Source organism: Peromyscus leucopus, chromosome 7 (genome assembly GCF_004664715.2).
Source record: "Peromyscus leucopus breed LL Stock chromosome 7, UCI_PerLeu_2.1, whole genome shotgun sequence".
NCBI lineage: Eukaryota > Metazoa > Chordata > Mammalia > Rodentia > Cricetidae > Peromyscus > Peromyscus leucopus.
This window is the reverse complement of record NC_051069.1, coordinates 107,566,063-107,590,966: the sequence shown is the minus strand read 5'-3', so window position 1 is coordinate 107,590,966 and position 24,904 is coordinate 107,566,063. Positions and strand designations below refer to the sequence as shown.

The window sequence follows — 24,904 nt, the reverse complement described above, 5'->3', positions numbered from 1 at the left end:
TTGCCCTTTACTCAATAGCTAATGCCCACTTACAGGTGAGTACATACCATGTTTGTCTTTCTGGGTCTGGGTTACCTCACTCGGGATTTTTTTTTTTTTTTTTTTAGAGTAATTCAGAATATGAAGCCCAAACTGGCCATCTTCTATAACCAGACAAGGTTCCCAGCAGTGGGACTGGGACATCAACCCAGCCATAAAACCTTCGACCAACAATCTGTCCTTCCTGCAAGACGTGCTGGGGCGTGGCGGGGCAGAACACGTGGGAGTGGCCAGCCAATGACTGGTCCAACTTGAGGCCCACACCACGAGAGGGAGCCCATGACTGACACTGCCTGGATGGCCAGGAACCAGAGGCAGGACAGCCCAGAGACAGACCCAGGACAAAACCAAACATGACTGGCAACAACAACAACAAAAAGGCAATGAAACGATTCCTAATAATATTCTGCTATACTCATAGATCAACACCTAGCCCAGTTGTCATCAGAGAGAACAGAGAGGGTTCATCTAGCAGTTGATGGGAGCAGATGCAGAGACCCCCAGCCAAACACTAGGCAGAGCCAGGGGAACCTGGAAGAAGAGGGAAAGGAAGGACTGTAGCAGCCAGAGGAGTCAAGGACACCAGGAGAACACGGCCCAGAGAATCAACTAAGCAGGGCTCACAGGGACAGAGACTGCAGAGACAAACACGGACCCTGCATGGGTCTGAGTTAGGTCCTCTGCTCACATGTTATAGTTGTGCAGCTTGGTCTTCTTGTGGGACTCCCAACAGTGGGTATAGGGAGGTCTCTGACTCTTTCGCTTGCTCTTGGGGCCCTTTTCCTCCTACTGGATTGCTTTGTCCAGCCTTGATATGCTGTGTTCAGTGGATATTCCTGGGAGGTCTGCTCTTTTCTGAGGGGAAATGGAGGAGGAGCAGGTCTGGGGGAGAGGGGAGGGGAGGAGGGGAGTGGAAGAGAGGAGGGGAGAAGCACTGAGATGAAACCTGGGAAACTATGGTTGAGATGTAATGTATGAGAAAACAATAAAAAAATATTTTTTAAAAACCCAAAAACAAAATCTACTGCGATCGGCTTCTCGTGTGGGTGCTAGGCATCCAAACTCAGGCTCTCAGGCTTTTACAGCAAGCATTTCATCAACTCAGCTCTCTCCCCAGCCCCCTTTCTCCCCCTTCCCCCCACAACATCGTTTTAATAAATATGTTATTGTTCTGTTTCTCTGGTAGGGTCCGGACTGATGTGATACTATCAAAGAAAAACCATAAGTAAATATGAAAGATGGAATAGATTTATTTTTTCCTGTAACTCATTTCTTTTATCTGATTTAAAAAGAGGACTACAGCTAGGCAGTGGTGGTGCACGCGTTTAATCCCAGCACTCGGGAGGCAGAGGCAGAGGCAGAGGCAGAGGCAGGGCAGGGGCAGAGGCAGAGGCAGAGGCAGAGGCAGAGGCAGAGGCAGAGGCAGGGGCAGGGGCAGGGCAGGGGCAGGGGCAGGGGCAGGGGCAGAGGCAGGGGCAGAGGCAGGGGCAGGGGCAGGGCAGGGGCAGAGGCAGAGGCAGGGCAGAGGCAGAGGCAGGGCAGGGGCAGAGGCAGGGGCAGGGGCAGAGGCAGGGGCAGGGGCAGGGCAGAGGCAGGGCAGGGGCAGAGGCAGGGCAGGGCAGAGGCAGGGGCAGAGGCAGAGGCAGAGGCAGAGGCAGGGGCAGAGGCAGGGGCAGGGCAGGGGCAGAGGCAGAGGCAGAGGCAGGGCAGAGGCAGAGGCAGAGGCAGAGGCAGGGGCAGAGGCAGGGGCAGAGGCAGAGGCAGGGGCAGAGGCAGGGGCAGAGGCAGAGGCAGGGGCAGGGGCAGGGGCAGGGGCAGGGCAGGGGCAGGGCAGGGCAGAGGCAGGGCAGAGGCAGAGGCAGAGGGGGCAGAGGCAGAGGCAGAGGCAGAGGCAGGTGGATCTCTGTGAGTCTGAGGCCAGCCTGGTCCACAGAGCAAAGCAAGTTCCAGGACAGCCAGGGCCGCACAAAGAAATCCTGTCTCAAAAAATTGAGAGAGAGAGAGAGAGAGAGAGAGAGAGAGAGAGAGAGAGAGAGAGAGAGAGAGATCATAAACCAGTAACTAAATCTGTGCTGATGGGTCTCATGTACACAGAAGCTGGCAACATTAAAGGGGAAATGGACATTTGACTAGCATGGTTGGAGACTTCCCTCTCTTATTTTTAAGAATGAACAGAACTAAGATGCATGTTGAAAGGGAAGGCTTGAACACTGTTACAAACCAGACAGCCTAGCAGACGCACAATGCTTCACCCAACAGAGGAGAGGACTTGGCAAGTTGAACCTAACAAAGTTAAGTGTTTTTGTACTTTAATAATACTATCAAGAGGAGGCTGGAGAGATGGTTCAGTGGTTAGAGTACTGGCTGCTCTTCCAGAAGACCTGGGTTCAGCTCCCAGCACCCACATGGCAGCTCACAACTGTCTGTAGCTCCAGTTCCAGCAGATCCGACATCTTATACAGACATACTTGCAGGCAAAATACCATTGTATATGAAATAAAAATAAAGAAATCCTTTAAAAAATACTATGAAGAGAATAAGACCTGCTGTGGATATTGCTCTATACAAATAAAACACTGATGGCCAGTGACCAGACAGGAAGTATAGGCAGGACAAGGAGAGAGGAGAATTAGAAAAACAGGAAGAAGGAGGGAGAGAGACATTGCAGCCACCGCCAGGACAAGCAGCATGTAAAGACACTGGTAAGCCACCAGCCACGTGGCAAGGTATAGATTTATAAAAATGGGTTAATTTAAGATATAAGAACAGTTAACAAGAAGCCTGCCACGGCCGTACAGTTTATAAGTAATAAAAGCGTCTAAGTGATTATTTTATAAGTGGATTGTGGGACTGCAGGGCTTGGGGAACCTGGAGAGAAGCCCTCCAGCAACAAAGACGACAGAATGGTTGAAAGCAGTGTATCAGATTAGAGACTTGCATGTTAGATAAAGATTTCTTACAAACTCGGGAATGAAAAAGAATACTATTTCTTTTTTGTTTGTTTGTTTTTGTCTTTCAAGACAGGGTTTCCCTGTGTATCCCTGGCTGTCCTGGAACTCACTCTGTAGACCAGGCTGGCCTCGAACTCAGAGCTGCCTGCCCCCGCCTCCAGTGTGCAGGGATCAAAGGTGGGAGCCACCACCAGCTGGCTGAGAATCCTATTTCTTAATTTTTTAGCATTCGTGAATAATTCATAACAATGGGTTTATTGTGGCGTTTTCATACATACATTTATGTTTTAATTTACCCGCCATTGACCCTCTGGTCCCAGTCCTACAATTATCTCCCTCCTCGCATCTGCTCTCCCTTCTCCCATCTTGTCTTTTTGGGGTGTTGGCGGGGAGACCTAGTGGCTGTGCTGGCTAGTTCTGCGTCAACTTGACACAGGCTGTGGTCATCTGAGAAAACGCCTCCATGAGATAGAACTGCAGGCCGGGCCAGCCTCCAGAGCCTTTTCTTAATTAGTGATTGACAGGGGAAGGCCCAGCCCACTGTGGGTGGGGCCACCTGTGAGCTGGTGGTCCTGGGTTCTATAACAAAGCTGAGCAAGCAGGGAGAGTTCGGGCACCTCCCTGGCCTCTGCCCCTGCTTTCAATGATGAGCTATTGGGGAGGGGGGAGGAGCGAAATTAACCCTTTCCTCCCCAACTTGCTTTTTGTCACAGTGTTTCATGACAGCAGCAGAAACCTTAAGAGGAAATACGTTTCATTAGGGCTGCTTACAGGGTCACGGGCGAGGGGCTGTTTGCCTCTCGTGGTAAGGCGTGGCCCCTTCCCAGCGGTCACACTAGTGAAGACACTATAAACTTTTAGGGATAGGCGGGGTCTCCTGAGGGAATCCCAGTTCTGAAAATGGACAGGCCATCTGGATAGGTACTTCGGCAAAGAGAATTCGCAACTGACCAGTGAGCACAAAAAGATGTTCAGTGTCCTTTGCCATGAGGAAAATGTCACCCAGTCCTCAGAGAAGTACTGTTCACAGGTGGAGATGCAGCCTCAAAGGGTTAGGTGGACCGTGATGGAGGGCACCTGACACTCTCTAGTGACCTACACACTCACACAGACACACTCATACACACACACATACATGCACACTCATACACATACACATACATACACACTCACAAGACACACTCATACACACATACATAAACACTCATACAGACACACACATACACACACATACACAGACACACTCATACACACATACATATATACTCATACATATACACATACACACACATACATACACACTCATACAGACATACACACATACATACACACTCATACACATACACATACATACACACTCACAAGACACACTCATACACACACATACATACACACTCACACAGACACACTCACACACACATAAACACTCATACAGACACACACATACACACACATACAGACACACACATACATACACACTCATACAGACATACACACACTCATACACATACACATACATACACACTCACAAGACACACTCATACACACATACATACACACTCATACAGACACACACACACACTTATACACACACATACACACATATACATACTCATACAGACACACACATACATATACACTCATACAGACACACACATATACACACACAACACACACTCATACAGACACACATACATACTCATACACACACATACACAAGCATACAGACACATACACACATACATACACACTCATACAGACACACACACACACACATACACAACACAAAACAATAAATAATCCTTTAAAAACAAAATATTCTCTATCCAGCCTTGGTGGCTTCACCTGCTCTCCCAGTGCTTGAGAGAAGTTTAAGGCTGTCCTCTGTTGCACGGTGAGTTCAAGGCCAGCCTAGGCTACATGATCCGGTCTCAAAAAACCAATCAGAAAGGAAGTGAGGAGAGACAGAGCGGGGAGGGTCAAAATATTTTGAATTTGGAAGAGGGAGAGATATGGATTAATTAGTGTTTGTGCTGAGTTGGTAATTAGTGAAGGAGACAATGAGTTTGGGGGGTGGTAAAACTCTTCTTTATGGACCTGAGAAAACTTCCACTGCAAAAGTGTGAGAGGAGAGAGGGACAGGGACGGAAGAGGGAGAAAGGGGAGGGGCGTCACCGCCCTCCGAGCCTCTCGTGTTCCTACCAGAACACAACAGCGTTAGCATGTTGAACACTGCCTGGGCCCATTCTCTCGCCCACGAGCAACAGTGTGTCCAGTTTTCCACTTTCTCTTGCCCACGAGCAACAGTGTGTCCAGTTTTCCACTTTCTCTCGCCCACGAGCAACAGTGTGTCCAGTTTTCCACTTTCTCTCGCCCACGAGCAACAGTGTGTCCAGTTTTCCACTCTTACACTTCCTCTTGCTAGGAAACAACCCGAGGAGGCCGGAAGCCAGCATGGGCTACCCTGGAGTTGGAGCTACAGGTGAACTGTGAGCTGCCTGACCAGGATGCTGGTGATCAGCCCTGACCATCGGGGAGAACATCGAGCATCCTTAACCGCTGCGGCATCCCTCCAGCCCCTCAGTCTGTAGTTCTAAGCTCAGAAATATCTCTAGATAAATACAGAGTTGCGCACACGGTTGACATAAGGTGAAGACACAGGCCACTGTGACCCTCGGACCCCTCCATACCTCCAGGCCCCATTCTCCACCTTGAGCTCCAGGACCGTCTGCAGCCGCTGACAGTGAGAAGTCTCTAAGGCCACAGTCACTTTGCACTCCCCCAGAGGGTGAAGCTGGCCGCTGAAGGGATCCATGTCCAAAGGGGACACCTACGGGCAACCCAGAAGACACAGTGCCAAGTGAGGACAGGGGAACTGGGGTCCTGGGGTTGACTGTCTCATCAGGACCATCCCCAAGCTGCCCCTGGATCTCCAGGCATGAAACCCAGGAGATGGGACCTCGGCTGGTGAGGACATCAGGAACAAGGGGACAAAAACTAGGTGTTCAGGTAGAGGAATACACAAGACAGAGGTTCCCACAATCCTGGTGCTGAGCCGAGAGGTGCCCAGAAGGGGCACAGGGGGGTGGGGAAGGGGCCTGAGAAACCAAAGAGGAACAGGAGGAGAGCTTGGACGCCCTGGAGGAGGTGCTCTGGGCAGGGGGGCGTGGGGGAGGGCGAGAAACCAAAGAGGAACAGGAGGAGAGCTTGGACGCCCTGGAGGAGGTGCTCTGGGCAGGCCCAGGCCCGTCTCCGACAGCTTCAACTGAGGCTAGCCATCAGGTCACCCCACTGGGGAGGGCAGAAGCTGCAGCCAGACGGACTCCCCCCTTGTCCCCATCCTGGTCCCCCCCCCTGGGATTGACTCACCCATCAGCAAACCCACTCCCCACATGCACGCAAGGGAAGAGTGGACAGATGCAAAGTGACACAAAGGAAGTGTCCCAAAGTGTCTGCTTCTGGGAAGGGACCTCTACCCCTACTTCCTCTGTCCCCGATGAGAGGGGCACCTGTGGGACTAAGAAGGCCACAACTGCCTGGAGATGCCACACGACCTGAATTGAACCCATTCCCACCTCATCAGAGCTCAGAGCTCTGGGAATGCAGGCACATGCCACCACATGCAGAGCTGGGGATTGAACCCAGAGCAACTAACAGCTCACATCTGCAGAAATTGAGCTTTGTTTGGAGAGCCTCAGGTTTGAGCCACCGGCCGCCCCCTGGTGGCAGGCACTGAAACTGCAGCCACATTTCCATCTGGAGGAGGGAGGCCTTGGCCAACAGCACCTTCTGACCACATTGCCTGTTTTCTGGACTCAGGCTGCTTCCAAGAAGGAGAACCCCCACACCACCCTCTTATGCATCCAGTGGTCGAAAAAGGGAACAGGAAATGCCTGTGGAATTGGGGCTGAGGGATGAATTCCACCCTGGAGACTGCTGCCTCAGAGCAAGTGTCCCAGTTCAGACAGGAGCCAAAGGTGAGTGTCCCATGGAGAGGCCACATCCAGGGAGCCTGCAGGGTCCCACTCACATCCTCATGTCTCTCTGCCAGGCATAATGGGCTCTCCCTCAAATGCCACACGGCAGAGAGCTGGCTGATATTCCGGATCTGGATGGAGCATGAGGCCTTCTGGCCCAGACGGAGCAGACCAAACTGAAGGGCTGGGACATCGATGACCAAGGCAGGTCCCTGAAACAGCAGAGGGGCCTGTCACTGCCCGCCTGCCTGGGAAGGGGCTGGGTCCTGCTTCACGCCCCCACTCAAAGCTCTCCAGGCATTCCCAGCTGCCCAGTTCCCACCTTAAAGGCAGCTTCGATGTGAAGAACCACCGGACAGGGCGAATCTTTGATTTCACACTGCAGGTCCTGGCTGGTTGGGCCAGGGACTCCACCGGTTATGTTTAACTCAAAATCTCCGACCTCATTAGGCTCTAGGGAGGAGGATGACATTGAGGTGGCGATCAGGGGTGGGTACAGTGTCCCGTCAGGCTGGATCTGACCACAGGACAACCAGGGCCCTGCATGGGTCCCTTGCACCCAGCCCCAGGCCGGCCACACCCTTCTGAAGCAGGTGAACTACCTATCACGCCTGTGCAGGGCTCCACTTCGATGATGTGACAGTGGCTGATCTTGCTCCACGTGTATCTGATGGGCGACTTGCTGTTATTCCACATCTGAAAGACACATGCCAGTGCAGGCTGCCTGGGTACTGCCCTTCCGTGTCAAATCAGAACCTGCGGAAGGACGGTGGGATCGCCGGCGCCCGAGGGGTCGTCTATCTGATGCTCTGCCAGCTGCTGACCATCCGAAGCCCCAGGCCTCCCTACCCAAGGGGCGCCTTTGCTGCATGTTGTGGGGACACAGGCAGTACATCCTGCCGAAGACCCGGGAATGAGTTCCATAGCCCTGACTTCAGAAGATTCTGGACACTGGTAGGTCAAACAAGCCTGGTCCAGGAGCGTAAACCGCTACAGGCTCCGTGGTGTGGCCTAGTGAGCTCTCTCTTCACCACACTTACACCTAAGGACAGTGTCACCTGGGCCAGTGACGCTGATGAGAGGATTACCTTAAAGTCCTTCTTCACGGTGATGCCAATGTAACTCTCGCCAGGGATGATGAGGGCGTAGGGCTCTAAAAGGACTTGGAAGGGTTCTGCTGAGCCTTTCACCTCGATTTCCAGGACGATCACATCATCCACTGAGTAGGAATAGTCCCCCAGGTTCTCCACCCCTGAGCTGAACACAAAGCCACTGTGAGCTGGGGGCTGACATACCCCAGGGGTGTGCCTCTGCCTCTCTCCCACTGGTTTGTTCTTGTGAACACAAAGGGTTCCCTTACCCTCGACCCCCAACCCCACAGTCATATGACAATGTCTGCACTGTGGCCGGGTAAAATGACAGCCGAGTAGCCTAAAGCCTGGGGCGTGGACCTGCTGCCTCCAGGAACAGAGTGAAGCCTCCATGGGAGCTGTGCACCATGCTCCCTGGAGACCCACCTCTAGCCAGTGCATCATGCAAACCTTCCCACAGTACTCCGCAGCATCCAGAGTCTACCAGCCAGGATGCCCAGGGGTAGCAGTGACCCTCCTTATCTAGGCTCACCTCCTCACCTCAAGGGCTCAGGGACAGCTTCCAGAACCATTTGCAGTACACTGTGGAAACACTTGAGCTGCAAGAGAAACACAGACCCGCCTTCCAGCCAGACCGCCTGCCTGCAGGGATCTAGGGGACAGGGAAGGGATTCCTATTTCTGGAGCCAGGGTGCCTGGGGAGGGGGGGTGTTCTGAAAGATGCACTGCTTCCCAGTGTCCCCTGTCCATTGTAGGGAGAAGGGGATCCCTGCCAAGGCAGGAACCTACTGGTCAGCAAAGAAAGCCCCAGCCCCCCAAGTCTGACATTGGCTCCGATTAGCGCCCTTGGTGTGTTTAAGGGACCAGACCCTCCTGGGTACAACAGCAGCCGCATGCTGGCTCCAGAGCAGCCACACACCACTCAGTCTCAGACCCTCTCCAACAGCCTGGCCCAGTCCTGCGCCATGCTGGCACTCACTCGGGAGCCCACGCCTTGCTTGCAGGGGCTGCAGGGGACGGGTGGAAACAGTTATGTGCTTTGAACTGTGAAAGTCACCAGGGCTGAGGAACAGGCACAGGGCTGTGCTGCAGGAGGCACATTTGGGGACAGAACCAGGAAACTGGCTGCTGAGTCCCGCGCACCAGACCTGCATTCCAGCTATACTCTGAGCTACATGCGGCCCTCTGCAGGGTGCCCCGGTGCCTCGTCAGGCCCAGCTGTGGTTACACATGGGGCTGGGAGGAGGAGGGACACAGAAAGCGAATGACCCCCGTCAGTGGCTAATGAGGAGACCTCGTGAGGAGAAAAACTCAGGATGAACTCATGGTCTGAGTGGCCCTCGAGGACGCCCTTCTCAGGAATGATGGAGAAGGCCGTCTCCCTGTCAGGGTGGCACTTGATGCTGTCTGAGCTGTGTGTCTCTCCAGGCATCAGAGGCTGCAGGTTGGGTTTCATGATCTGCCAGTGGAAGGCCAGCTCCACGTGCCTGTGGGAGCAAGAGCTGCTGTGGGCGGTGGATCCCAGGCCACGCCCCGGCCCTCGAGGCTCCCACCCTGTGATTGGTTGGCTCTATTCTAGACAAGAAGTGACCAGAACAGGCTTCCAGCTTTTCCCACAGAGCAGCTGAGGGCAACTTGGGTAAGGACAGCAGCACGTCCACAGAGGAGACCACCTAAGAGTCCCTGCCTCAGCAGCTGGGAACTGAAGCCACAGTGAATCAGGGGACGTGGGTGATGCGAAATGTCACACTCTCGCCATTATACTAGAGGAGTCCAGGCATCCCTGGAAACTCTCTAAAGTGTCTCCTACCACGTGAGCATTCCAGCTTTCCCATACAGACCACATTCTCACCTTCTGCCTCCAGCCATGGTCTCGTGGGATGATGGCTGTATTCAGAGAGACATGTGCCCACTGGCTACTGACAAGGACAGCCCCAGCTCTACAGCACCATAATGGACAGGACTCAAGACATGCTTCTGGGTGGTGGGATGGAGGGGGATGTCAGGTCAGTCCCTCCATTCCGTGTCCCGGGGCACCCCTGACTGGGAGGCCCACTGCGGTCAGGGCTGATGGAATGTGATGTTCAAAGGTTAGACAAGGAAGGACCAGGCAGTGAGGGCTGAGCCCAAAGACCCTGCCTGGGGTCTGAATGGCTCCTGGGACAGGGACACAAAATGACGTCTCTGGAAAACCATTCTGAGACCCCCCCCACCACAAAACAGAATAGGAGACTACAGGTGATATGAAGTAGGAAACTGAGTAACAGGGAAGGACTCCAACTGGGTGGAGGGAAGGAGGTCTGTGCAGAAGGAGAAGGAGGGACACAGGACAGATACACCAATGCTGTTCAATAAAGCCTCAAGGAGTCATTATATATTTACCTAAAAGTATACACAATACACGTAAGTGTCTGTACACACACACACACACACACACACACACACACACACACACACCATACTTACATCTTAAAGGAAGTCAGCTACTTGGGCTGACAATGCTCTCCCTTGGACCCACAGACTAACAACCCAGGACCAGGCACAAGAAATCTCCTTCCAAATGTTTGGTCGGAGTAGTTCAAGTGATTCCTCAAACAATAGGGATTGTTGATGTGGCCCTTGGTCACTTCTCAAGGTTGAGGTGACCCCTATTGCTGGAGACACTGCCCACTTGGGACACAGGACTGATGATTTGAGCTGAATCTGACCCGGAAGCATCTTCCCTATGGTATAGCTTCCATGGTTCCAGAAAATACTATGCAAGCTACCGAGGGAGGGAAGCGATTGAGCGTCCTCCCCAGCTGCAACACTTACGAACATGTCAAGATAAGCATAAAAGAGAAAGAAGCTGAAGGACGCTGGCCCACGCAAGCACGTGGCTCTGGCCGGCCTTCCCCCCCCCCCCCCCATTCCCTCTGCCTTCCTAAAAACTGTTAGATGGCATTCCTGAAGCCAGCCTCCAAGGTCCATTCCCTTATTTGGCCACTCCCTCCTCCTGAGGCTGACTACCAAGGTCCAGCTATCAAAGCATTGAAGTCCAGCAATCAAAAGCCCCCTTGGCTCACCTAATTAAATGTTTTCCTTTAGAGGCGTTGTCGTGGTCATGTGGTCTCTTCACAGCAGTGGAAACCCTAACTAAGACGGTGCTGTTTGCACTTTCCCTAAACCACCATTTGCCGATGGGACACATCTGTCTCCTCCCTATCCAGAGGCAATCCTTTGTCGTCCCCCCACCACAGACAATATTCCTGCCCATCCTCCCTGTCCCCTTCCCCTTCTCCCTCAGCCTCTGTCTCCTGTCTTTGTCTCTTATTCCCTGCCCTCTGTCCCTCTGGGGCAAATAAATCTCCTCTGTGCTGAGAACTTGGTCTTGGAGGTCCTAAGACGATACCGACCCCTTCAGAAGAGGCACTCACATGTAGGTGGCAGCCAACAATTTTCTAATTAGACTTGAGGTCCTCTCAAGAGGAGGGAAACCATGCCAGGTACTGGAAACCTAGCCGACTTCCTGGAGTTAGGGAGGTCACAGACATTAGAAAGACTGTACTGGTGTCACTTCACCAGACCAGTATGGTTCCTTATAGTCTAGATCTTTTCCTCATACCCACAGGGAGGGGGAGATGCTACCCCTCATCGAAGAAGCCCCTCTTTACAGTGAATGGAGACACCACAGAAAACCATAGCTGGGCACCTGCAGAGATCAACAGGTCATGGACACATTTACACCACAGCTCCTGCATCTGAGACTCAGAGAACATCACAGTGTAAGAGCCAAAACACCAGGAAATCTGCCATGCAACAGTCTCGCCTAGACCAGAATTACGGCAGTACAGGGGCATGTTAATGATGAAGGGAAAAATTAGTGGTATCCCTCCCTAGACAAAGAACTCCAGGCAACCACTGACCACTGGGAGAAGTAGCCCCTCCCAGGGATGGGGCTCCATCATTGGCTCTTCAGTGCAGAGTGGGCAAGAAAGACTCGGCAGGATGTACTTGCACCTTTGTATCAGTGCACACACACACATATGTATATGTATGTAACACTCATAATCAAAGAAAGAGGTTATCAACTTGAAAGTGGCATTGGGTATGGGAGGGGTTGAGGAAGGGTAGCTGGGGGGGGCTGGAGGTAGAAAAGGGAGGGAGAAAGTAATATAATTCTATTTCAATTAAAAACAATAAGATGAAACAAAGCCACCTATTTATTCCTGGCTTAGTGTGGTAGAGGGACATTGTGTTCATGGTGCAATCTGGCTTCCCACAGTGAAGACCCTACATGGTCACACTATTCAGTACAGTAGCCACTGGTTTTCAGTGGCTACCAAGAACTTAAAATGTGGCTAGTGTACTGAGGAGGTGAGGAGGTGCTGGTCATTTGATTTCATTTTAACCAGTTTAAATAGAAATAGCCAGCTGGGGAGATAGTTCATTGGTAAAGCATTTGTCGGGCAAGCATGGGACTTGAGTGAAATCTCAGCCCACATTAATAAGACGCAGAACCTCTGGGTATAAACCGGTCTTGGTGGCACACGCCTTTGATCCCAGCACTCAGAGGCAGAGGCTGACAGATCTCTGTAAATTTGAGGCCAGCTTGGTTTACATGGTGAGTTCAAGGCTACACAGTGAGACCCTGTACAAAACAAAACAACAACAACAAAAGCATACCCCAGTGCTGGGAAGTGGGGGGCAAGCAGATCCTCTGGGCTTCCTGGCCAGCCAAGTGTAGGCCAACAAATCTTTCACCAAAGTGAAAAAAACCAAGGTGATGGTGCCTGAAGAACTAGGGCCAAGTTTGTCCTCTGGCCTGCTCATATCCATCACAAACTCCACAAACATGTACACCTGAACACACACAACTCATGCATGCACACACACACACCACACACACACACACACACACACACACACACACCATACATACACCACACACACACCATACACATACACCACACACCATACACACACACACCACACACACACCATACACACACACACCATACACACACACACACACACACCACACACACACACACACACACACACACACACACACACACACACGTCTAATGGTTGCATGATGGGCAATGTGAACCAGGAGCCTTCCATCCAATCTGAATCCATTCTGGGCTCCCAACTCCCTCCGACTCTTAGAAAGCACTCTTGGCCCATGAGGAACTCGGGGCTAGCTGAGGGAGGACCAGGGCTGTGTGTCAACGCCACGCCAGGGCCACTCACGTAGCATTTCGGATAATGAGCTGTTTCCTTGAGGTAGACTGGAGGTTTTCAGGCTCAAATCGGATAAAGTACTGGGCTGTTAAATCTCTCAGCTCTCCTGGGTCTGGTTCACTTTTTCCACCAGAAATATAGATCAGATCCAAAGCCACCAGCTGCCCAGTTCCTGATGGAGGAGAGTAGGGAGGTTCATCAAGTATCTCCAGGCTGAAGTCGGCACCCAGGGGCCACAGACTGCCATGGGACCCATGCCATGTCCCCATGCAGCTGGCCTTATTCGGGTCCCCAGAGCATATAGAAAGGGAAAGCAGGTCTTGATCACCCATTCACAGCCTCAGGTCTTCCCAGACCAGAGAGAGCCTTGCACGCAGCAGATACTCATTAATGACTACTGAGTAAACTGGATAGACAGATGGAAGGAAGGGAGGAAAGGATAGATTGTGTGTACCTGGTACAATTCAGAAAAATTCCCTCTCTGACCTTGCAAAAACCTAGAGGTGTGGTGATACATTGTGTACCCTAATAAACTTTGCCTGAAGATCAGAGAACAGAACAAGCCACTTGATTAAACATAGAGGCCAGGCAGTGGTGACACACACCTTTAATCTTAGCACTCGGGAGGCAGAGATCTGTCTGGATCTCTGTGAGTTCAAAGCCACCCTGTACTACATGAGATTGGCTCAGTCTAGGAGAGAAAACAGAGCCAGACAGTGGTGGCACACACCTTTAATCCTAGCACTTGAGATCTCATGTCTTTGTTTGGGAAGTCACGTGGCTTTAATCCCAGCACTAAGAAGGGTTTTAAGCATTAGTGGATGGAGCAAGGTATATAAGGCATGAGGAGATTGGAACTAAAGCCTTTTAGGCTCAGGAAGCCCTTTCAGCTGGAGCTCTTTCAGGCTGAGGAGTTGGTGAGGAAAGAGGTGGTGGCTGTGGCTTGCTCTGTTTCTCTGATCGGCAGGCAAATTTTATTAGGGTACACAATATATCACCACATAGAGCTGTAAGCAGTCATTTATGTGGGAGCCACAGATGACTCTCTCACCTGTAACCTCAGCACTCAGAAAGTAGGGGCAGGTGGAGCAGGAGGTCAAGGCAGTGTGCCCCTCAGATCCCCCCACCCGGCTGGGGCAGGCGCAGCATGCCCTGCGATGCCCCTATGGTAAACAGCTCCTGAGACCCCATCCCCACCTACGATGACCAGTTCCTTTGTCTGGCAGTTGTCACACACGATGACGAAGGTCTCCTCTGCCTTGCCTAGGCTGGTCGGGAGGAACAAGACCTGCAGAAGGGAGAAGATGTGTATAGCAGAGACTAACCAGGAAACATGGCGAGGACCAGGGACTGGGTGTCACGCTCAGAGGTCTGCCCCTGATGACCTACTTTGGCCAGTGAGGCCTCACCTATGCAAGGTTCTACAGCATCTGGGAAAAAATGCCACCAGCTGAAGGACAGGACTTTAAAATATGGACTTATAGGAGACATTTCAGATTCAAAGCATAATGTCCTGTATTGACTTCTTAATTTATTTATTTAGTGAGTATGTGGAAGGGTGTGCCACAGCAGGAACATGGAGGTCGGAGGACAACCTGTGAAGTCACAAGGCAGCCACAGAATGCAAGCACACACCCCTGACTAGAGTCCCAGTGCTGGGACCTGGGTCAGAACAGTGTGGGTGTGAGCCATGAAGACACGGGTGGACGCGAAGATGGAACACCCGAGGCAGCCACCATGGGTAAGCATGAGGAACAGGTTTGACTACCCACCTCCAACAGGATGGCAAACCCCGGAGCCAGCTCAAACACCGACGGCATGACTCCAAAGGGAGGCTGCTCCACAAAGCCAGTGGTCGCAACAGCCTAGAGAATAAAAACAATCACAAAGATTTCAAAAACAAGAGGGTTGCACAATGGTGTGGCGGAAATCGCAAAATCCAGTGCTCACTGCAAACTTCTCCAGATATTCATTTTGCTGTCTGGGGATTTTAAGGATCCTCCAAGAGCCCTGTGAGTGAGGAAATCATGACTCAGCCACCCTGAGGGTGTGTTCACTCCACCTTTGCCAGGCACCGGGCGAGGCTCTGGAGGTTAGGGGTAAGTCACTGACATCTGGGAAGCAATACTACCGCCAAGTGCTCGGGACATGAGACGTACAGGAAGGGCTTCCCGGAACACTGGGTTCTGCCTGTGGTGGCCACCGCGTCTGCCTCTGTCCCTGACCACCCCTGAGTGCTTCTGAGAGTCGAAGACACCTGTCAACTTGGTAATAGAATTGTGGATTTCACACAAAACCTTTGGGCTAGAGTCACAAACTGGTGCTTACAAGATCCTGCCCTGCAGCAGAGACGCGGGAAGGAAGGTTTCTGGGTCTGTCTCATACTCCCAGGCCAGAAGGCACGGGGAAATCTACACACTGTGACAGAAACTGCAGAGCACGTCATGTCGCTGGTGTCGGCTGGGGCTGCCTGGGCAGTGCAAAGATAACAGGACAGAGCTCTGCTCCCTGGTCCCACGAGGTCACAGCAAAGAGTCCAGGGGTACAGGCACTCACACGCAGTCTCCTGCTTTCAATGGCTGGTTCACACATATTGTGTGTACATCTGTGTGTCTGTGTTCGTGTGTGTGGGTACACATGTACATGTGTACATGTGAAAGCCAGAGGGCAGCTTCAGACATTGTCCTCCAGCAATGCTGTCCACCTTGCTTTTGGGGACAGGGTCTCTCATTGGCCTGGAACTCGCTGAGCAGGCTAAGCTGACCGGCCAGTGACGGCCAGGCTCACTGTCTGCCTCACACCTTCAGGATTATGCCAGAGTGGCTTTTTTTATGTGAGTTTTGAGGATCAGACAGGTTCTTCCACTTCACTGTCTGAGCCATCTCCCCACCCCAAAACATTTTTAAGTACTGTGCTAAATAAATACCAGCAGAATTCAACCAAAGCCGCCTGCCTGTGCTCTCCCACACCGCTCCGACGTGCTATAATAAAGCTGAACTCAGTGAGACTGAATTACAAAACAAGAGGGAGGGGGTGGGGTGGGGGGTGTGCTCGTAACCAGAGGCATAGCCCTGCCCTCGACACACTTGTTCTCGGGTCATGGCAGCTGGATCTGGGGATCACAACACCCTACTTCCGTAAGTTTCTGGTCCCCGGTGTGATGCAGCAGCCTCCTCCATGGAGCTCATTTCCTTGGGTGGTTTGTTCTTTTCCCAGGAAGCGATCTACAGTCACTCACCCGGAAACTGGGCGGCGGCCAGCTCTTTTGGGGCATGATGCAGAATTTGCCAACGCTGAAGCCCACGTTTTTGCAGGCGAATCTGGTTATCTTCACTCCTCCAATGAGGCAGTGGCCACAGTCCAATACCGGTGACACTACAGTCGTGGGAAAAGGTTGCTCAGGGAGATGGCTCAGCAGATAAGGGCGCGTGCTGCCAAGCCTGAGGACCTGAGTTCAAGCCCCTGGACCGACACAGTGGAAGGGGGGAACCAGCTCCAGTAAAGCTGTCCTCTGACAAGAACATGAGCACCATGGCACATGTGTCTCCCCGAACCCATACATGTAAGTATAATAAATAAATGTAATAAAAAATTTAATTAAAAAAGGACAACACATCACTCTGAATGGACCCTGCTGTCGTCGTTTTGGAGCTCAGAGCAGCCCACCACACTGAGAAGGAAGGGTAAGTAGGGTGGTATGCCATGACCACCAAGACCCTTGGGCTCTGTCCAGGGTGCTGCCAGGCCACATGGTCATAGTCTTGTAGGAGTAGACTCCCTGTAGACTCCCCATCTGGGCCAGGAAGATCCAACATGGCGTTGTGGAACAAATCAGGGATGGGCTGAGTTCCAGCCGAAGGATCTCGCATCCGAGAGGGACCAGCAGAACCTGGCTTTTCTAAGGACGCCTCCCTGCCTCCCCAGCACCAGAGTCAACGCCTACAGAGCTTTCCTCTGGGTGCCTGGAACCTTTCACCTTCCCCTGCTGCCTCACAGAAGCAACCTCTGCAGATGGGAGAAGGCCTGCTGGTGTGGAAGCTGCTAGAAGGCTCCTTTCAGGACTCTGAAGCCTCTACCCAAGAGATACAGGACCTGTGCCCCTTCCAGGGAGTCCTAAGATACTGTCCGTCCTTACAGGGGCTTCCCAGCCCTAACCGAATCCCTCTGAAGATGCAATGCATACTCACAGGTCAGCACTGGGGGTGGCCTCCGGGCCTGCAGGGGGATCACCAGTGTGTGGGCAGACTGGGTCTCAACCAAAATGAAATCATCAAAGTCCCCAAGACAGTCCGGAATGAACTGGACAACGTACTGGCAGGTCATCCCAGGAGCCACCATTCCGCCTTTTCCTGGGAACATCCCTGTGGACCATGGAAGTGGCCAATGAGGATGAAGGACTAGCTGCCCACCAGGGCCTGGGCTGATCCTCCTCAGAAGTCGGAGTGTATCTGTTTCTGTTCAATCACTTCCTAAGACTTGGGAGCCCGGCACAAGCCACAAGATTCATGAGGCCCCTCCGTGAGGCCAGCAAGCAGGGAGCGATTCCCGGAGAGAGGGAGGCTCTTCTGTAGAACTGCCTGCGAGTTAGGCGGTGAGCTCCAGGGATGCTGCTTTCGGGACTGTCACTCACACCAGGAGGAAACTCTTGGTGACACAGCTGCCCTTTTGTCACCACGAGTTCCTGGAAGTAACCCAGCAAGTTCACTGGTTCACCAAATTCGGCTTGGTGGGAGTGGTCACGTGACTCTGTCACTGGGGCCTTTCGAGGATGAAGAGATGTTAGCTCACATCTTCCCTGGAAAAGTCATGCAACAGACACCAACCACAGCTGGGCCAAGGCCGGTGGCAGAGCTGCCTGGGGCACGAAAGGGAGGTACTAAGCTAACAGTACCCAAGTGGGAGTGGGGTGGCCAACGTGAAATGCATGGGTGGAGGCCATCTGCCTCTATGGCATAGGGATTTTCTCGTGGGCAGCAGAGAGCCCTTTGAGATTTGTGTGCTTGAGTGGCAAGAGGATTTTGCTGTGTTTTCTCTTGGGTGAGATATTTTCTCACTCTTCACCTGGTCTGGCCTCAGATTTGTGTCCATCCTCTTCCCTAGGCCTTCCAAGTGCTGGGATTACAAGTGGGAGCCACCACACCTGACCAAGACCAGAGGCTGGTTGGAGGGTTGCCATGGTGATGTAAGCAATGCAGAGTACCTGATCAAGGGTAGGTACAGCGTGAAGGGTGGAGAGTTTGCAGACCCAGTGCACTGAGCAGAGTGGACAGACAGACAGACAAGACTCTGGGACCCTGAGCCTGAGGGACCCCAGGGACTGCGCAAGGAGGCGTGGACAGGGCCTGAGAGCCAGCTGGCCAGTCCTGGCCAGTCAGAGACCAGTGGCCAGTCCTGCGCATCATTTTGAGGCAGTCTAGAATGCTGCTGTACTGAACTTACCAAGCCCCAGAGCAAAGTACGGAGAGGACGGGGGGAGGACCCGCAGGTACCGGCTGGTGGCAGTGGTGTTCTGGAGAGCGATTACCATCTGTGCAAAGGCAAAGGTGGGGATCCTTTCAGTCACTTGACGGTGCTGCGGTGTGAGGTCAGGGCTGACTGACTGACTGACTTCTGTGTGCGTGCGTGTGTGCGTGTGCATGTCGTGTGCATGTGCACTCACATGCTTGTTTGGCAGTCATAGCACAACTTGTAAGAGTCAGTTCTCTCCTTCTCCCACGTGGCTTCTCTGACGGAACTCAGGCTGTGAGGCTTGGCGGCGAACACCTTTATCCACTGAGCCCTCTCACCTCCCCAGATTCCAATGGTGTGGGAAGGAAGAGGGTTCTGAGAGAAATCAGCTTGGCCATATGTTGGTAATTACTGAAGTGGGGTGACAGGTACATGAGGGTTCGTTTTGCTTATCTACTTACTTCCATTTGGGGACATTTCCATGGTAAAATTAAAATACAGAGCCAGGCACAGTGGCACACACTTGTATTCCCAGCACTTGAGAGGCCAAGGCCGAAGGATTGCCACGAGTTTCAGGCTAGCCTGGGCTATGTAGTGAGTTGGAGACTGGCATGGATGGGTTACCGAGTAAGACCCTGCCTGAGGAAGGTTTTTAAAGTCATCCTTCCCCGGGTAAAATACAAAGTGAAAGGAAAACTGGAGTTGATGAAGCACTTTTTCTAGACATGTAAAGTGATAGCTGCAGCTGTCCTGACGGTCAGTGCTCAAGGGGCTTGTGATTGGCTGAGGCACCCAGCAGGGACCCCGATCTGTGGTTAAGTCCCTTTATATGGAACAACACAATATTTACACGTACGCTGCTGTGGTGGCCGTCTCAAATGGCAGCCTGGCACAAGCTGGGGTCCCCTGGGAAGGGTCTCGGTGAGGGATTATTTAGATCCGGCAGGCCTGTGGGCTGTCTTTATTGTGGATTGATGAAGGAGGACCTGGCCTGTTGGGTGGCACCATCGTCTAGGGCAGGGGGTCCGGAACTACACAGGACAGGAGAGGCCGGGTGACAGCAGACGGGCAGACTGCAGCACCATGCCTCGCTGTTCACCCTGGGTGCTGAGGATCATGTTTGCACAGTGAGCGCTTTACCCCCGAGTCATTCCCCACAAATCAGAAATCCATGTCTGTACCTCCACTACACTCCAGCAGCGTCAAATTCAATCTGGCCTTCCCTCTTTCCTCGTTTATAAATGCTCGCAACTGTAGACATGTTATTTTCATTCATATATACATATAAATGCGTCTACTGTTCTTAGGACTTATTCTTTTAATTATGTGTATGTGTGCATGTGTCCATGTGCAGGTGTGCACATGTGAGTGTGGGCATCTGTGGAGGTCAGGGACACTGGGATCGTTACAGGCAGTTGTGGGCCACCTGAAGTGGAGTCTGGGATTCGATCTTAGGTCCTCTGAAAGAGCAGTAAGCGCTCTTGACTGCTGACCACCTCTCAGGCCCTGTTTTGTTCTTTAAGACAAGATCTCATGTACCCTAGTCTGGCATCTGATATCCTACGTAGCTGAGAGTAGCATGGGACTCCCCGCTCCACCTTCCCCTCCCCTCTCCTTCCCCCTCCCAAGCAGGGGGATGACAGGAGTTCACCGCCTCACCCACTTTATGGTTCTTTTTTTTAAAGTCCTGTGTTAGAGACACTTAACGACATGCTGTGTACACCTCCTTCCACACACTCCAGAGGAGACGTGGTGGAGGGGAAAGACACCGACCGGCTGCTGAGGCTGGGCGACAGCCACATGGATGTGCATCAGTCTTTTCCCTACTTTTGTGTGTGGTTCAGAAACCCCATAACGTAAAGCAAGATTTCTACCTCATAAACTGGTCCAATCTCATAATCTGTGAAAAATCCAACTGACGGCTTAGCCAGAAATACAGGGGTATCTGCACAGCTGTGGGGAGGAAGAGGGAAGAAAGGCGGTGAGTGTCACCTGTCTGACCCAGGAAAGCGGTGACTGATCCATGTGATGGCACACTCCCACAGTCCCAGCTCTCGAGAGGGAGAGGCAGGACCACCAGAAGTTCAAGGCCAGCCTCCATTACTCCACTCCCTCTCTCAAAAAACCAAAGGTAAAGAAATAAACTCATCCATACCATCAAAGGCATTCACAATAGGCTGTTCCTCGGTTTTCCGGTTGGTGTTTACTAAGCAGGTTATAAAATATTTTGGGGCTGAAGAGATGGCTCAGCAGCTAAGAGCACCTACTGCTCTCGTAGTGGCTGCAAGCTTGGTTTCCTGTACCCACATCGTACCCACAGGCAGCTCACAACCACCTGAGAGGGTTAACTGAGGAGGAAGAGGATCGTGGTGAACGGGGGCAGTGTCAACCACAGGCCGGGGCCCTAAAACTCAATGAAAGGGGGAGAGCAGGAAGCCAGCTGAACAACCCTTCCCCCATGTCTAGTGACCACAAAGTGAACTGTTCCGGTCCACCACATCCTCCTGGCCATGATGGACTGAACCCTCTGAACCCAGAGCCAAAATCAATCTTACCTTACCTTTAGGTATTTTGTCATGGCCATGAAAAAAGCAACCAATACACTGTGGAAAGGTCACATGACTATGGACTCCCCAGTCCCAGCTCATTCAGAAGCCCTAAGAAGCCCATTTACTTTTTTTTTTTTTTTTTAGATTTATTCATTATATATACAGTACTCTGCCTGCATGTATGCCTGTCCGCCAGAAGAGGGCACCAGATCTTCTTATAGATGACTGTGAGCCACCACGTGGTTGCTGGGAATTGAACTCAGGACCTCTAGAAGAGCAGCCAGTGCTCTTAACCTCTGAGCCATCTCTCCAGCACTATTTCTGACTCTTCATAGGTGAGAAAGCCACAACCCCAGACCTCTGAGGGTCAAAGGCCATACCTGTGGGTCACCCTGAAGGCATGCTTTCCTCTGAGACACTACCTTGGCTTGCCAAAGTCTAGAGACCTCCTTAGACTGATCCAGAACCGTCCCTTCTCACTTTAAAGGGTCAGATTTCCTGGGATTCTCAGGGGAGAACACACCTCCATTCCGGCTCTGCACTCAGGGATCCTCTTCTCGCTGGCTTCCTTGAAGAGACAATTAGAGACTTGCCTCCGTGTGGTGTGTTAGGCGGGAAAAATCGCGGGTTTTTCAGGAAATGATTCCGGTTCTCCATCCTGGCAAGCAGAAGCCTCTCCAGGCCCCTCTGTGGCACCCGTAAGTGTTTCATCCACTTCTTATTCTTTGGTGTGCTCGCCTCCTTTGAAGCACATGAAAGCGCAGTTAATAATAGGGAAGGGACAGCTAGCCAGCACAGACTCCGTGTTCATCTGGAGTTCCCTCTGCCTACCTCCCTGCACCCACTGTCCCAACGAAATTCAGATCTAACCTTGACAGTGACTTTGGCCCTTTGTCTGGCCTTATAAGTCGAGGTCCAGCTGTCTGTGGTGTACTCAAACTCATCAAAATTGACAGGCTTCCTGCAGGACTCTTCAGCCAGCCTGTTCTGCTTTGCCTTTAGCATGAAGCGCCTCTCACAACTAAGAGTCAGTTTTAGAGCCCCAGGGGCGGAGGTGCCTATGGCACCGAGGAAACACACGTTAGCTATACACAGCAAAGAAGTGGATGCTTTTAAGGTGATCAAATAAAATCAGAGCCTCAGTCAGGTCATGTTTTCTTCAAAGCTTTCACATTCACAGCACCAAATATTGCTATTCAGTGTATGAGTTATTCCTGGGACTTACTCCACATATTTGAGACAGGGCTAGAGGTTAAAATGTTTCCATTTTCCAGAATGGTTAATCAGCAAAAACAAGTGGACCATTGCTAAACACATATCCCAAGTGTGAGCAATTCTTTAAAAATCCTCATGTGAGGGATCAACACTTGTGTTAGTTTTCTGTGTCTCTAAGACCATGCTCCCAAGGCTGGATGGCGACTTCTGTCACTAGTAAGGATACAACGAAACACCAGCCCACCCCCATTTCATACAATGCCCAGGAAGCCTTCAAGGAGTGAGTGCCATCTTTATTTACCCGTCAGTAGTGAGCATCCGGCCATAACGCACTAAAGCGGTGCAGCCTCTCAGCAGCTGACTCTGCCTTTCTCTGTGTGGTTCTCTCCTTCTCATCGCCACCCTCACTCAGATCCCAGGATCTGAATCTTCCCACCCCAAACAGGGACAGCTACAAAGCTCCAAAAAGATCACTGCAGGGTTCCAGTCCCTGGGGCTGCTGAGAGCTTGTCTTAAAGTTAAACAATGCTGATGCTGCTCACAAAGGACTCCACAGCGACATCTCTCCACCTACACAGCGACTCTTACAAAATCTACGTCCTTGTGTAAGTCTGCACACATTCCCACCTGTTCACTCTCAGGTCTTGCCTTCCTGATTAGAGGAAACTGGCCCAGTATCAGTCCCTCACTACACACACACACACACACACACACACACACACACACACCCCTTTGTCTTCCCCTCCCCTGTTGTCCATCCCCTAGCCCATCCTTTCTATTCTCAATATTTGAAAAAGCTGTTTTTTTCCTGAGTGGGGACAACCTTGGTCCGCTCTGCCTGCATAAGGAATCCAATCAATTGCTTCTCCAAGTCTTCAGCCCCTCCCTTTGCTGGTTCAATCAACTACATCTGAACATTTTTGGATTTCTAGGTGCTGGGCAGCCACCAACAGCATCCAATCCCATGTGGGGGAGATGTGACTTCTGCCTTGAAAGCATCAAGCTAGCAAAGAAAGGGCAACCCACATGAAACCAGTCCAATCCACTAAACAACTAAAGAAAAGGAGGGCAAGCCAGCCACGAGGGAAAAGCAAGGATGGCCGAGGTGGGTCTGCTACTGAGGGGTGCCCTGCAGCTACTGCAGGATGCCCCTGTACCCTACCATGGTGCTTGAAGACAGATACCTTTGGGCGCTGAGCAAAATGGCACGGGATCATTGTAGTAATCCTCTACACAGATTAAGCGATGTTTTTGCAGCAACTGGTTGTCTATACACCACCTGAAGACTGTCTTCACTGCAGAGAAGGGAACAGGACAAAGGCATTTAGGTCAGACCCAGGGAGAAGCAGCTGAACCCAAACCTCTATGCTCCGCGCCTCCACTTCCCAAGCAAATTCTCAGAGCTGTGATGAAGTTGAGATTTAAGAAACTAATGATCAAAGTTTTCTCAGCCACTCAGTTGAGGTTAACAACTAGGCAAAGCTGTGCATGGGGTTACTGAGGTCAAGTACTATTACACACGGAGTCTGTGATGGCAGAAGACAAAGTATGGTGGATGCAACGTCAGCCCCAGTCCTTCACCCTTCTGTGTAGGTCTGCTCTTTGCAATGTCACTGGAGACAGTGGGACCAATGGCCACAGTCTCGGCCAGGTGTTTCCGGGTTCGTGGAAAAGCACACATGAAGAGCAAAGCATCAGGAAGTTTTATTTAAAGAGACAATATAGGACACACACTATGAAGGCGACTTGAGCTAGAGTGTCCAAGGGGCTTCTTTTTATGAAGTCCAAGAGGAAGAGTTGGTGGCTCGGGGGTGTTCTGTGAGTGGGTCTGGTTTTGTTGATAGACTTGGATTAAGCAAGCTTTTCTTTATTGTGCATGTCCTTTCTCACGATGTATCTGATTTTAAGCATACGTATGCCCAATTATGCATATGCATAAGACAGTCCATTAGCCTCTAAGTTCTTGGACATGTTCCAAGACATACATGGCAACAGGGAATTATTGCTGTGGGGACAATTTATTGCATTGTCTGAAGTGGGATGTACATGCAGCTTGAAGAAGGTGGGGGTCTCAGGTTGTTCATTGTTAGGAAAGCAGTGTGTGCTTATGGCTTAAGCAGTGAGCAAGAGTTCCACGTTGCTAGGCCTTCCCTATGCTTCTTGCCTCAACAGAATGCTCTTCTTCACCTTTGGCTCTGTGGTGGTAAGGGTTTGAGATGTGCTTGCACAGTGAGCTCTGGCCACCAAAGAGAAGGGTTTCTTTGTCCCTTCATCTCAGACACCAGCATAAAAGCTACGTGGAGAACAGCTGAGCCCAATCTACAGCAAGCAATAAATATAGCGTCAGCTAACTGACCGAGTGACCAATCAGAGAAAGTCATTAAGGGAGTGGAAGTTAGTGTTTGTGG

The 24,904-nt window shown here is 51.7% G+C and overlaps 1 protein-coding gene across 3 annotated transcripts in view; it reads right to left on the bottom strand.

The window, feature by feature from the left end:
* Positions 1-24,904, bottom strand: part of Dlec1 (DLEC1 cilia and flagella associated protein) — a 50,554-nt gene that overhangs the window by 19,665 nt on the left and 5,985 nt on the right. For 2 of the 3 annotated variants that reach the window (XM_037208026.1, XM_028856414.2), the window contains exons 3-19: positions 23,681-23,791; positions 22,152-22,339; positions 21,805-22,022; positions 20,607-20,685; positions 18,724-18,811; positions 17,472-17,645; positions 16,523-16,659; positions 15,057-15,149; positions 14,482-14,572; positions 13,294-13,456; positions 9,353-9,545; positions 8,599-8,657; positions 8,056-8,224; positions 7,570-7,663; positions 7,290-7,420; positions 7,021-7,179; positions 5,681-5,820 (exon numbers count right to left, since the gene is read on the bottom strand). In XM_037208026.1, the coding sequence (XP_037063921.1) occupies positions 5,681-5,820; positions 7,021-7,179; positions 7,290-7,420; positions 7,570-7,663; positions 8,056-8,224; positions 8,599-8,657; positions 9,353-9,545; positions 13,294-13,456; positions 14,482-14,572; positions 15,057-15,149; positions 16,523-16,659; positions 17,472-17,645; positions 18,724-18,811; positions 20,607-20,685; positions 21,805-22,022; positions 22,152-22,339; positions 23,681-23,791 (2,287 nt within the window). The remainder of the gene's footprint in view (positions 1-5,680; positions 5,821-7,020; positions 7,180-7,289; positions 7,421-7,569; positions 7,664-8,055; positions 8,225-8,598; positions 8,658-9,352; positions 9,546-13,293; positions 13,457-14,481; positions 14,573-15,056; positions 15,150-16,522; positions 16,660-17,471; positions 17,646-18,723; positions 18,812-20,606; positions 20,686-21,804; positions 22,023-22,151; positions 22,340-23,680; positions 23,792-24,904) is intronic. The other variant, XM_037208028.1, reaches the window with a different exon arrangement.